Here is a 14,416-nt window from a genome sequence, read left to right as displayed (position 1 = left end):
GCCACACTGCAGGTGCCACCAGAGCCCCTCGCTTCCTGCGTCCCCTCCTCCGCCAGGGTCTGCCTGGCCGCCCTGGAAGGACATACTTGTCTCTCAGAAGCAGCTCTCGGGTCCAGGGTGTGGGCCTGACCTGACCCTCCGCCCTCAGTTGGCTCCCCAGGGGCCCAGGGCCGCTCTCCCGGGACTCAGAGCAGGGCCTTCCACCAGTCCACCCTGGGGACCCTGATCCAGACCCCGAGGTGCTACGTGCTCACTGTTAACAGCTCACGCCCCGTGTCCTCGAGCCCCGGTCACCGAAGCTCTTTCTAGACACAAAGTTTGCACTCGCCTTGCCTTGTCGTGGGCTTCCTCTGTCTCTGGGCAGACACCCAGGCACCCTCTCCCCCTCCTTCCTGCTGGCTCTCCTCCCCGTGCCGCCTTGGGGCTGTCCTCAGGACAGAGCCTCTGGCATGCAGAAGGACCTGAAGTGGGTACCCCTTGGGAAGGCAGTGCCCAGGGCACTTGAGCCCGGCGGATGCTGGTGGGTGGGCGCAGGACTGAGGAGGAGGAGGGGCTGGGGCCAGGCCCCTTCTGCAGCCGTGTTGGTGGGCTTCTCCAGCCAGGGGCCCTCACCCCCATGCCCACCGCCTGATTCCATGGACGAGGGCGCAGAGCACTCGCTCTCAGCTGCCGGCCCGAGCCCACCTCCTCCTTACGTCCTGCTTCGCGGACAGTTGACCAAGGCCGGAGGTGAGGGACGGTTCCGGGGATGGCCACGCGTCTCCTCCACGTTCCGGCCGCATCGTTTCTAGCTGCCTGTGACCATCACAGTGGGCATCACAGGGCATAGACGCGGTTCCCCCCCAAAGAAACAGGCGCTTTTCCCAGCCGGCTGCCCTGGGCGTCACCAACGGGACGCTGCACGGCCCCTTTCCCCAGGAGGGGAGGGCTCACCCAGGGCTCTGAGATGCCAGCGTAGGGCTCGGGGTGGGCAGAGCCCGGGCCTCACCTCTGCCCGGCTCCGGAGCTTCAGGTCCTTCTGTGTGCAGCACTGCCCCCGCCTCTGTGCGCATGCCTCCTGCCTCCAGTCAGTCACCTTCCCTCCAGGAGGAACGCCGACAGCCCAGACCGCGGTTGGTATCCCCTCTCTCTCCTCAAGGTCCAGCTGGAGGTGGTGGCCGGCGCCACGTGGGGAGCTGGCTGGCCGCTCTGCGCTCTCCCCGCCCGGGTGGGGAGGAGCAGGAGGCCGGGCCTGGCTCGCCGCCATCAGCCATCCTCACACAGAGATCTCTAAATACAAGGACAGTAGTGACTTCAAGTGCCCCTCGTGTGATCAGCACGGGTTGTTTGGGGCCCTTCCTGTGGATTTCCACATAGAGTAGACGGTCTGTAATCCTTTCTGGCTCTTCTTGGTTCCTGAGGATTTACACTTGGCTCTAACCCTCTTATTGAACAGAATGGCCAGGGCGTGTGTCAGAGCTGGTCACAGGCGTCCCCGACCGGGGGCAGGCATCCCGGGCACCAAGCTGCCTCTGTGTGCTTGGGGGCAGCCAGTGCGCTTGCCTGGCTGAGCCAGGCGCCGGGGTCTGAGCCAGAGCAGCGGTGGAGCAGCTGTGTGTCAGGAGGACCTGGGGTGTCAGGCCCTGATGTTAGCCCACCCCTGTCGGATGGGGACCCAGGACGGGCCGAGCTCGCTCTGCTGGGTCCGAGAGGAGGGCCTTTAGGGGAGGAGAGACCTGCCTCATCCCAGGGATTTGGGAACCCCCACCCCTGCCGGGCACAGCAGCTCACAGAGCCGCTATTGAGAAGGTGCAGAAGCTGATCTGTCCCTCAGGGCGCCCGGCACCGGCCCACTGAGCTCCCAGCCCGTGACGCCAAGGAGTCACTTGGGAACCAGCCTGCCCTCTCTCCTGGGTGTCTCGCCCTGACTTCAGGCTGCCCGCTCACGTGGGCAAGGCTGACCCCTTGACCCCTAGGCCTCCACACTGGCTGTGCTCTCCCCTGGGTCCACGCCCGGGGAGGGGTCAGCAGAGGCCTTCCCCCTGTGCTCAGAGAAGTGCCCAGTCCCTCCAGGCCTCTGGCTCTTGGCCATATGGCCCGTGACCCTCTCACAGGCTGGCTCTCCCGTCTGCTGGCCAAGCACCACATATCTCACGCCCAACCGGCCCGTCCCTCTCCAAGGCCTCCTGCCCTTTCTGTGTCCAGTTCTCACGGCCCCGGTCATGTCTTTGTACATCATGGCGACCAACCAGTGGTCAGCATCATCTAGTGAGCACCTTCCTTATGCTGCCTCAGGGCACAGAGACAGGATGTGCACGCCAAGCTCCTGTGCTCAGGGCACTCTCGGTCCAAGGAGGGCCAGAGACCAGGCCCCAGGGACCCCAACACAGCAGTCCAGTGCTGGTATGGAGGGCTGTACAGCCATTAGGAGAGACGGACACTGAGCCAGGCCACGCTGGGCGAGGACATCTAACCCAGGCAGGCTTCCTGGAAGAGGAAGCATATGAGTCAGGCCCCGGAGGCTGAGTAGGGACCAGCCAGGCAAGAAGGAGTGGGTGGGTTACTTGGGTCCTTGAAGGAAACGAGGTGGGGTTCACTGTGTTCCAGGGAACCCCCCAGAGAGCCAGTGAGTGCTGGCCTGGGGGCCCAGGTGTGTGGCTCCTTTCCAGGTGGGGCCCTTGGCATGGCCCACACTCCAGAGGAGACAGCTCAGGGCTGAAGCTCCCAAGCCTGCCCATGTGGACGAGGGGCCTTGGGTGGCCATGTGTCCCCACCCCGCTGAGCCCCCGTCCTGTCGCCCTGCAGCTCTCCTATGTGGACGCCGAGGGCAACCCCGTGGGCGTCGTCCAGATGACCTTCCTGCGGCTGCTCAGCGCCTCCGCCCACCAGAACATCACCTACAACTGCTACCAGTCGGTGGCCTGGCAGGACGCCGCCACGGGCAGCTATGACAAGGCCATGCGCTTCCTGGGCTCCAACGACGAGGAGATGTCATATGACAACAGCCCCTACATCCGCGCCCTGGTGGACGGCTGCGCCGTGAGTGTCTGCGCTCAGGCGGGGTGGGGCGGGGCAGGGCCGGACACATCTCATATGGTGCGGTCATTTGCTTGACATGAGTTTCCTGGGCACCTGCCATGTGATGGGCACTGGGTGCAGTGAGGGCTGGCCATGGCTAGTGGACATGGAATTCCATAGCCCACAGCCAGACCTTCCTGAGGTGCTGGGGTTGGAGAGTCCGAGCCCGGGTCCCTGAAGCCTGGGATGCCGTGAAGGGCTCTTGATCCGATTTGGAAGTTGAGACACCTCCACTTTTGGGGACTGGCCGGAGCTGAGGCTGAGCCCCTGAGAACATGGCCATCCTGGGAGATGTCTGCAGACAGCAGGCAGTGGAACTGCCCACTCGTGACATCCCCAGCCCACACTGGGTCCGCTCCCTGGACCCCGTGCCGCCCTCTAGGAAGGATGCTCTGCTCAGGCCCGAGAGGCCGCCCAGGGCTAGGCTGCCTTCACTCCTTGGGCCTGTGCTTGCCCCCCTGCACCCCTACATGTGCCCCCCAGAGTGAGGGTCAGCCCCTAGAACTGAGCTGGGTCCTTCTGTCCTGGGATCCTGAGAGACGTTTAGCGCAGCCGTGCACGGGGCCCAGTCCTGGTAAAACCCTCAGATGGGCCTCCCGTGTGGCCTGTCCAAGGCTGGAGGTCGGGGGGGGTCACCAGAAATCACCATCCTGCTGGTCTATACTGCCACCTCTGACGTCTGACCCCTGACCTCTCACGACCTGCTTCCAGAGACCCTGCCCGAGGTCCCTGCCCGGCCTGGCTCCCTCGGGGGACTTGGCTAGTGTAGGCTCTGCCCTGCTGGGTGTCCAGGGCCCGCTGCATGGTGCCGGCCTCTGTGGACACCCTCCTCTGGAAGGCTCCAGCCTCCCATCTTATGGTCAGGAAGCCCTTCCCTCCATCCTAGGACCCAGTCCCAGTTGGGGCCCTTCCCATGGATTTCCACATGGAGTAAACCATCTGCATCCGTTCTGGTTCTTCTTGGTTCTGGAGGTTTTTACACTTGGCTCCAACCCTCTTGTTGAACAGAGCGGCCAGGGCATGTGTCAGAGCTGGTCACAAGCGTCCCCAGCTGGGGGCAGGCATCCCGGGCACAAAGCTGCCTCTGCCTGCTTGCGAGCAGCCATTGCTCCTGCCTTTGCATTCGCGTCCCATGCTGTCGGGGCATGTGGGATCTGAGGGTTCTCCCTAAGGTCCGTCAAGGTAGACTGGCCACCTGGCCAGCCTGGGGTGTCTGGGATGAGCCCAGCGGGCCAGCAGGAAGGCAGGTGCTGACCCATTGCTAAGAGCAGGACTCAGGTGGAACCAGGCTCACATCTTGCCTCCTCCCCTGGCTGCTCTGCTGGGACTGGCCTGGGCCATTCGGCTGTGGGAGCTCCAGTCCTTCTTCCCAAAAAAGGATCTAGTTACAACCCCCAGGGTTCGTTGGGGATTAGAGGTGAGTGTGTGCAGGGCAGGCATGGGGCCAGGGTGCCCTGCGGGGCAGCCGCCCCCACCCAGATGCCCTGGCCCCTGGCCTTGGTGTGGGTCGGTCCTTTGGACCTCACCGTGGCCTGTGCAGAGCGGGAGCCTCCCTGAGGTCAAGGGATGCAGGATACCCCGGGAAAAAGGACCCAAAGCTCCGGAAGCCCTGGTCGTCTAGCATCTGCTCACGTTCCTGACGCAAACCCCAGGCTGCTTCCAGAGGTCATGAGGCACCAACTAAAATCCTGTCTGGTGTCTGCCTCCTACAAAGGAAGACAAGAACAGCACTGTTTCACAGGGCTGCTCCGGGAGGAATGTGCCGGAGGAGCGCTGAGCCACGCTCAGCCGCCGTGAGCCCAGAATCATCGCCCTTCCTATTTTGGGGCAGCTCGGGCTGCCGAGCGTGAGGCAGTCAGGTGGAGGAGGAGGAGAAATGAGGACTTGGGGAGGAGGGTCAGCCCTGGGGCAGAGCCTGCAGTGGGGCTGAGCTCCCCGGCTCCCCTGGCAGAAAGGGAAGCACTCTGGTTGGCCCATACGCGTCACCTGGTAAAGGGCGGAGACTGGTTTTCCAGAAGAGGGGCCGTTCCCTGAAAGGATGCTGGGAAAATGTGTCTGGGGTGAAGGGGCAGGTGGCATTGCCACGCGCCCCTCTGGGGACAAGAGTGCCCGGCAGGGGGCCACCATGCTTCAGGATGGACAGTCACAGGTTCCGAGTCACAGAGAAGGTCAGAAGGAGCTCCTCATCTCCGCCCGCCGAAGCCAGCCCTGCCGCCCAGGCACCCCGACCCCGAGGCCCACGTGAGATCCAGGCCCTGAGCTGCTCCTTGAGAGAAACACAGATGCAGTCGGCTGCTTTGACTCCAGGAACCCTGGCGATCATTGCCGTGCTCCATGCCGGTCCTCCGGGCACCTCAGGCACAGAAGCAAGACTTGGCATCATGGAAATATTTGCATTCGGCCCTTGATGTTTTTACTCCTGGAAAGAGTCTGTCTTTGAGAAGGTGGAGAGGTCGTGTCTAAAGAGAGTAACCCAGCTGATGGGGAAAACGGGCTCAGCGGGCAGGCAGGAGAGGGGACGTGGGGAGGCCCGGGCCGGGTGGAGCACGGAGCTGGGGCGCCAGGCGCTTCTGGAGGACGGCCTGCAGCGGCCGTGCTCTGCTGACCCCGCGCCACGCCACCACCCGCCGGAAGTGCAGCCACGACTTGAAAGGTCACACCCCTCACAGGCACTCGTGGCGGAGGCTCGAGGAACGCAGGCTGGGGGCAGAGAGACCTGCATCCCTGGAGGCCCGCTTGGTCCACACTGTAGTGAGGACCGAAGACACTGGGATTTGGACTCCGGTGTGGTGCAGCTGCGCAGCCTGGTGGGGGGGCCACTGAGTGCAGAGGCTCGAATCACTGGGCAGGAGGCCCCAGGAGCTCCGCCACATAAATCCCGCGGTCTATGCAGCTCCGCACACCCCGGGGGGCCTTTGCCAGCCCGTGATGGTTATTTATGCCTCAGGAGTGACGGGTGATGGAGCCCAGTGCTCACGGAGGCCCCTCTGAGCGCTCTGATAACTGCAGCCCTGGGGCCCCATCCATCCGGGAGGAAGCATCTGCCAGCTCGGCACACGCTGCCATCCCTGGTGGGAGGAGGAGGCGGGCACTGGCACCGCCAAGGCCTCTTTGTGGAGGAGAGGCAAGCCGGGCTGCCCGGCTCCCCGTGACAGCAGAGGCCCAGGGCAGCCATCCACTCGAGCCCCTGCTGGGTGGTGGTCGGACCAGGGCCAGAGCTGGGGTAGAGGGATGGGTGGACTCTGAACCATCCTCGCTGGACCAGCCAAGGGAGGGTGAAGAGGCGAGGGCGGCATCCCCCCTGGGGGCCCTGAGTCCAACCCCGCTGCCCGCCAGTCCCTCCCAGCACCCACAGGGCTGCAGTGGTCTTTAGCCCCTTCCCTGGCAGTGGAGGGCTGGTATTCCCCCCAGGCCAGGCCGCGGCCGGTTTGCTGGGAGCCCACGGCATCTGTGCCCTTGAGCTCCTGGCCGCTGGACAGGTCCTTCACATAGTGTTACTCAGACGATGACCGTGACCCACGCCTGTCAGAGTTGCCCGAGATACACCTAAACCACGCAGATGCCGCATCCCGCTCTCTATCCCGCTCTCGGCCTCCTGAATTCTGTCCCCGGGACGGGCTGAAGCCAGCGGTACTAACAAGCTCACAGGAGGACGCAGCTTGACTCTGAAGTGTTGATCCTGGCGTTCAAGCAGTCCCAGCCTGGCCCGCTGAGGGTGCTCCCTTCCTGTGAAGGCAGGGCCAAGGGGAGGCGAGTCTGCAGGTTGTGGAGATTCTGAAGGAAACTCAGAGCAGGTCGCTCCCAGGCTCAGTCCAAACGCACCTTCATGGAGGCTGGGCCGGGAACTCTGTTTCATGAGGCTCTGCCCATCCTCTCCACGTCCTTGGAGCACAGCTACCCGTCCTCCAGTGGAGGAAAATGAGCTGCAGCAAGTACGGTAGTCATCCATTGCTAGTAACAAGTTACCCTCCAGATTTAGCACCTAAAACAGCGGATTTTAGTCACCCGATTTGGTTTCGGAGGTTGACGAATGTGGGGTAGCTTAGCGGGCTGGCTCTGGCCCGGCATCTGTCCTGGTCTATTTGAGCTGCTGGTCAGTTCACTGCTGACCAGGGGCTTGTCAACAGCACACAGTCATCCTTGCGGTGCTGGAGGCTCATGTCCGGGCTGGTAGGGGCCCTCCCCTGGGCTGCAGATGGCCGCCCCATCTCCCCTTGTTCTCACACAGGGTTAAGAGCTAGCATTCCAGCTGCTTCTTAAAAGGGCACGAATCCCATTCATGAGGCCCCATCCCAGTGACCTAATGACCTCCCAACACAGTCACCCAGGGGGTAAGGCTTCCCCATCGGGTCTGGGGCCGCACACAGTCAGTCCCTGAAGGTGCCTGAGGTTGCTGAGCGACTGACATGTGAAGCTCCCTCCTGAGGCTGTCCTCACCAGGCAGGTTTCCCCCGAGGAGCGATCCACCGGGAAATCAGGGACCAGGGCCATACTGAAGCCTGCCACCCAGACAGTGGAGGCCACCTCCTAGCAGCTGGACTCACTGACCACCTTGCCAGGGCCACATGGGGCTCCGGGGGCTTTTTGTGGTCACCCAGGTGATGGTTATGGCCTCCCTGAGAGGGTCGTGGCCACGCCATCCTGCTGGAGGGGGTCAAGGCCCCAGGAGGTGCTGCCTTCTCCCTGGACTAGTCACGCGTTGTGGGGGATTGGGTGGTGGAGGGACAGCCTCCCTGGGACCGGATCCATCGAGGCCACACCTGGTCTCAGGCGAGGCAGAGAAGACCACTGGTCCAGAACAGGCCGGCAGGCGGCGTCTGCGATGATCCCAGACCCTCATCTTGGGGGAGCTGCCGGGGGCGGGGCCAGTGCATCCCTGACGGGTGTCCTGGTGCTCAGGGTTGGGTGTGGGAGGCTCCCATGTATTCTGGGGGACATGGCCGGTGGGGGAGGGGAGCCAACCCTCCTGGGGCAGTTCTGTACCCCTGGGGGTTCACTCTCCCACTCGGAAGGTGGGGCTCACGTCCACCAGGGTGGTGCTGGGCGGGAACTCAGATGCTCACGGGAGTGAGGCAGTGGTTGGAGCTGGGGAGGGCTGACTCATCCTGGCTGGACTGCCCTGGGGCAGATCCCTGCGGCTCAATGGGGGGTGCTCCCAGCTGGTGGGGATGGAAGCGTGGGTCCCGACGGGCTGGGGACCCTCAGCATGGCCTCCCTACACTGCGTCCTGCTCCCAAGTGTTGGGGCTGGATGGATGTCCTGGCTTGAGCTGCCTACTCCCACAGCGGTCATCCTGCTGGGGGTGGGTTTTGGAGCTCAGGAGGGTGTGGCGGACGTGGAACCCCCTTGCTGACCCATCCCTCTCCCCTCCGCCCCACGCCCCGCAGACGAAGAAAGGGTATCAGAAGACGGTTCTGGAGATCGACACGCCCAAGGTGGAGCAGGTGCCCATCGTCGACATCATGTTCAACGACTTCGGTGAAGCGTCACAGAAATTTGGATTTGAAGTGGGGCCGGCTTGCTTCCTGGGCTAGGAGCCGCGAGCCCGGCCCCAAGAGCAACCTTGTGACCTCAGCGCGCCGCCTGCGGGCGTCCGGACAGTGAGGGCCCCTTGCCCTTCCCACGGCGCCGGGCTGCCCCGCACGAGAGCAAAGGGAAAGAGCCGCGTCCGCGCCCCCACCCCGGAGCCGAATCACATGACCTAGACGCCCAGCAGCCGCCTGCTTCCGGCAGCCCTGTCCCGGCCACGCCGCACTCCCTGGGAAGGGAGCGGGGCCCCCCCACCGAGCCCGTGGATGGTCTTCACGGAGAAGGGTAGGGCTGCCGTATTTGGAGATCAAGCCTTTTTAAAAAAAAAAAAAAAAAATTCAACTTGAAGATGCGTATTGTCCCCTGACCTTCAAACCTTGTTCCGAGGCCAGCCTTGTAAAGGTCACCCCACCCTCCAGAGCCTCCGTTTTTAACAAGATCCATTCACAGGCCAAATGCCATCCTGTGTGTGCCTTTGCGATGGATTAAAGGTGCTTCTGTTTCTGTGAGTTTTAAGTAAATATTTGTATTGTATTGTCATGCATGTTCAGTGTCCCTGACTTTCAATCATGCCTGTGAACCCCGCTGCAGTCCCACTGGGAGAGTTGGAAAAACGGCCGGGGCGTGTGTGCCGGGAGGCAGTCCACACCCCCGCCCTCTCCAGGACGTGTGATGAATTGGGAACTTGCCAAAGGCAGAGAGCGTTCACCGTACCATTCACAAAGCAGGTGGCCGTGCCCCTTTCAGATAGGCCTTTGATTAGCTCTGGATTTTTTTTTTAAACGGGGAGAAAAAGGAAAAAGGATTTTACACTCTGTCTTCTCCACATGCACTTAGATGAAAACGCAGGCTTAAATTAATTTTAATTGCTTCCTTTTTCCATGTTTCTTCCTGCAGAGCCTGATGGGAGAATGTCCAGGGCAGGGAAACCGCATTTTCTGTCGATGATAATTCAGTGAAAATTGGTGCTTATGTTTACACTCCTCTTGTGGTGCTACGTGTTAAGATCTCCTTAAGGTGGCCCTGGGGCTGCCTGCTGGGCCTCATTCCCCATCCCCATCTCTCTCCCTCCTGGCTCTCACCGCCACCATCTAGATTTTTGCCACCTGCCCTCCCGTGGCCCTGCCCTCCTCCCAGACAGCAGCGATGCCGCTCCAGGCGGGGTACCACTCTTAGGCTGTGCGTCTGTGATCCGAAGACACACACACACAATATGCGGACGCCTCCCACAGTGTAACGATGGCAGATTGTATTCAGTTGCCGAATGTTTGTGGTGCTAATTTCTGCATTGTTTTTGTTTTTTTTTTTTTTTTGCAAGAACTGAATTGAGGCAGCACGTGGCCTTCAGCGGGGCTGCCCTCCGTGTGGCCTCGGCAGACAGACAAATGTGCAATGAACTCTGTGAGTCCCGCCGGGGCCGCCAGCTGTGCCTCATCCCCACGAAAGCAATTTGGATTTCCGTCTGCGAATGTGCTGGGCGTGGGTCTCGGGTGCTCGGGCGCTCGGGCCAGCCAGGCTCCATCCAGTACCGGTCCTCCTCACCGCGCGAGGGCGAGGACTTGCTGGGCTGGCAGGAAAGGTGATTCCTTTACTGTGAAAAGCTGCCCTTGTGCAATGCCCTTTCCTGCCAGGATGGGAGAAGCGAGACGGGCCCTGGGGCCCTGTGCAGCCCCCTCAGGAGGAGTTGTGGGTCCCGGCCCTGGTGCTGTTCTCCGCCCACCCTGCCCCATCGGACCGCGGTTCCAGCTTAGGAAACCACAGCAGAGCAACCCAGGAGTCGCCCCCCACCACCACCACGAGGATTTCCCGAATCCCCTGGAAATTGAGTCTTGCTCTTGCCAAAGAAAAGTCTGGCTTTGAGATTCTTCCGAACCCAGGATGCCAGCGTCTGCCAATGACCCTGTCCTTCATCTCTTCGATAGAAAAGCCATATCGGATCGTTGCCACGGGGCGCCCTGTGGGTGTTGTCTAGGTCATGTGATTCCATTTCGATTTCTCATCCCACCAAGTTCTCCTCTCATTCTGTCAATCTCTTCTCCATTGGTCCCTTCAAAGCTGTTGTAATTTGTACTGAGTCAAAACGTGTCCCATTCTCCCCAGACCACTTAGCTATGATATATTGCAATAAAATTACTTCTTATATTTGCAGAAATTCTTTTGGTGCAATTTTATTTTTTTCCCCTCATCTATATAATTGGACAGATGTTGATTGAAGAGAAAAGGAAAATGGTCAAAAGAAAACCTATGGTAAATATTCTAGGACATCAGGCCCTTTCAAATAGAATGTCAAGCGACATATTGTACATTTCCCGAAAACCCAATAGACGTGTTCATACGTTTCCACTGTAATGCCCAGGAAAGAGTATTTTAAAATATTTTAAACCTGTGTAACAGAGGAATAATTGTAATAGTTTTTCAATAAATCAAGATGACTGTTTCCAGCGTAAACAGATGTGATCGGCTGTCTTCTTAAGTGTGACCAGGGCCTTCCCCTGCGTTAAATCGCTGTGTGACCCCAGTCTCAGGACAGTGGAAACTCTCAACACCCTGGCCGTGGTCACAGAAAGTGGAAGGAAGGCATGGGCCGGACCATCTGCCAAGGGAGCTCTTTCTCAGAAGAAGTGGCAGGGGGCATTGTGAAGACAGAGCTGTGCCCTGAGAGCCCTTCCTTGGGCTGTGGCCAGACCTCAGCCCTCCCGCCTCGTAGGGGAGTTTCCACAATCCTTGGTCCTTCAGGCCTTGGCTGCCCTGCAGGGGTGCCAGGTCCCCAGGCTCGCGCTTCTGCTGTCCAGCTAAACAGAGAAGGACGCTACTGCCTGGCCCCCTGGCTCGTGACAGCCGATGACGCTGAGAGGAAGTGGCGAGTGGCTCCTGCAGTCTTGGTGGTTCCCTCTTACATCTCGGCAGCCGTGTTCCTGGAGTGACTGTGTCTCCAGCGAGCATGTTCCCGGAGGGAGTCCCCAGCCAGACCGCCAGGAGCTTGCAGCGTGAGCAAGAAACGTGCAGCTGTTGGTCTCAGCCGTGGATGTCGGGGAGTGTGGTTACTGTCAAAGCCACTGGGTCTGTGGGCCGTCGGCAAAAGCATCAGCCCCTTGTTAGGAATGCAGATTCCCGGGCCCCGCACACACCTGCTGAACCGAATGACTTGGGGGAGGCCCCATCATCTGTGTTTTGACCAGGTCGGTAGGGGAGTCCTGGTGCTTGCTTGGGTTTGAGATCCACCAGCCTGGACGATCCCGGGGCAGAGGGGAACGTGAGCCCGGAAGTGGGCACCTCCTTTCCGCCAGTGTGAGGTAGCAGGTCAGAGAAGTCAGGAACTGCCGTCGGAGGGTGGAAGGCGCCCCATACTCCGGGGCAGAATGTGTGGTCAGATTGCTCTCTGTGACCTGTGAGAGCTTGCAGGCTGCTCACGAGCATGTGACTTGGAAAAAGGTCGGAACCACGGCAGTGACTCGGGGAGCTTGCTCTCAGCCGCATTTGGCGTGAAAGGAAACAGAGTCTGCAGATTTGAGGTTTCCAGGGCGCGAAAAGGCAACCATTTCTTAGCGTCCGCGGTTAAAGATGAAACTGAGAGGGCTTCCCTGGCGGCTCGGTGGCAAAGAATCCACCTGCCAACGCAGGAGACACAGGTTCAATCCCTGATCCGGGAAGACCCCCTATGCCACGGAGCCACTGAACCCACGCTCTGCCACTACTGAAGTCCAGGCACCCTAGAGCCGTCGTCTGCAACAGGAGAGGCCCTGGCTCACCGGAACTAGGGCCTGTGCGCAGCATCAAAGGCAGAACACAGCCAAAAAGTAATCAATTACGTGAAATATTTTAAAAGCCGGTAGCGTCCCGAGTGAGACCCTTCTGGGGCGAGGCCCTGCAGGGCCCCCTGCTTGTCTCCGCCTCTTCCCTCCTCCGGAGACCTGACTCACGGAAGCACCTGCTGCAGGCTGGGTCGGAGGACGAGAGCCCACAGGTGCTGGTGTGGCCGGGGCCTGGAGCCCGACGAGTATTGTGCGTCCTCAAGGATGAGAGCAGGGAAGCTGGACTCGCTCACGCACCGCTCCCCTCAGTGCCAGCCCCCCACTGCAGCTGCCGACACCTGGACTGGCTCTTTTGAAGACCTGAGTAGAGGCAGCTCACCGGGACTTTGCTCCTGTCCCGGGAGAGGTGAGATCTGTGGACACGATGGGCTCTGGGGTCAAGGAAGAAAGGGTTGTCACAGGAGGGGGTGGGGTGCCGAGCTTCCTTGCCCAGGAAAGCCCGTGCAGTCAGGGGTCAGGGCCTGGACGTCCCTGGACAGTGCTGGCCGAAGCCTGCTCCTGGGTCAGCTGGAAGGTTTGTTAAAGCAGGTTCCTGTCCCTCCCTCCTGCACGTGATTGAGCAGCTCTGGAGGCTGCCGAAGACCTGCAGTTCTGAAAATCCCCAGGCGTCCTGCTGCTACTTGGAACACACAGGGATTAGCGCTGGTAGCTTACATAGTCTCATCCCCCACACAGCCTGGCTACCGGAGAGGCAGGTGCCTGCTGCATACTGGGTTTTACTGGATTTTACAAAGGCTGAAGCATATACCCAGACCCCCTCCACCCCCAACTCCTCTGATGCTAAAATTCCCCAGTAGAGAAGTGTGGTCCTTCTGTATAAAATGCATCTCTTTAAAATTCAAGTCTTTAAGCCTTCAGAGGTGTTTCTTCTTATTAGCGGTCCTTTGGCAGAAATCAGCTTGACACCTTGAGTCCGAGTGGCATTTGGTGCAGAAAGACAGAGCCTGAGGAGGCAGGAACATGTGCAGGGCCCCTCTGGTGGGTGGAGGTGACGAGGGTGGTGTCATGTCGGTTTCACCTCTTCGACCACTTGTCAAGGGAGGAGGGGTCTTCCTCTCCCGCCTGCAGCCCCAGTGGGATGACCACAGATGGGGGATGTCTGAGTTTCACGTTCCCTCTGAGAGGACGTGACGGGGGCTCAGGCGGAAGAGAATGAGATGCCCCGATGAGCAGAGGTCTGCAGGCGCCCAGCTCACGGCCACTGTGAGCAGTGACGCGCCCACCACATGCGGCGATGAGAGCATCCCCGCGTTGGCCAGATGAATAACAAAGACAATGAGGATGAGGGCCTGGCTCAGAGGTGATGGCGGCTCTGAGCGCTCTGCAGGGTGGACAGTCTGTGTTGGAGCCAGGATCAGGCATTCAGGGAAGGGTTTGGGGAGTAGGAGACTGATGAGATCGGGGCTGAGTTCGAGAGACGTGGACCCGACGCTGTGGTATGGAAGGAGACCTGCCAGGCAGAGACCAGGAGAAGGTGCTTTGTTCAGCGGAAGAAAGAGCGTTAGTCAAGGAGGGGGTGCCGGGCGCCGACATCCCGGCGCTGCAGGGCTGATGTCGGCCTTCCTGCTCGTCTCCTACCAGCAATTACTTTCTCAGGCACCCGGCCTCCTGGCTTTTGCTCAAATCCACCAGGGTCTCATCCTCTTGCCGTAAGACTCCCACCTGGAACACCACGTATCCCGCCCATGCCTCTCAGCTCCCTGCTCAAATGTCACCTTTCCTGAGAGTCACTGAGGGACGAAGAGCTTAAAACAACTTACCCTCCAGGCATCTTGGGTCTGATTGTTGGCAGACGGCTTTCACTGTACCCACCCTCCTGCCAGTAAAGTCTAGAGTTGTCTGTGAAGATACAGTTATTGGAAGACAATGGAGAGGGACAAAAAAGCAGATGGGAACTGGACGTGGGCTAAGGTGGACAGTCACCCTGGCCTCCTCCTGCGGGCCCTCTGGTCCACGGGGTGCAGAGTAGCGTCTCTCAAGCAGAGGCTGTCTCACTGGGCTGGGGACTTGGGTAAAAG

At 60.4% G+C, this 14,416-nt stretch overlaps 1 protein-coding gene across 1 annotated transcript in view; it reads left to right on the top strand.

Moving 5' to 3' along the window:
* The window catches only part of COL5A1 (collagen type V alpha 1 chain), a 148,248-nt gene extending 137,214 nt beyond the window's left edge, over positions 1-11,034 (top strand). The window contains 2 exon segments of the mRNA XM_070378676.1: positions 2,785-3,018; positions 8,445-11,034. Coding sequence (XP_070234777.1) covers positions 2,785-3,018; positions 8,445-8,591 — 381 coding nt within the window. The 3' untranslated portion in view covers positions 8,592-11,034.
* Positions 11,035-14,416: the final 3,382 nt, after the last annotated feature.

The sequence above is a fragment of the Bos mutus genome, chromosome 11, assembly GCF_027580195.1.
Source record: "Bos mutus isolate GX-2022 chromosome 11, NWIPB_WYAK_1.1, whole genome shotgun sequence".
NCBI lineage: Eukaryota > Metazoa > Chordata > Mammalia > Artiodactyla > Bovidae > Bos > Bos mutus.
The sequence above is the reverse complement of the archived record's forward strand: the minus strand, read 5'-3'. Positions and strand labels throughout refer to the sequence as shown.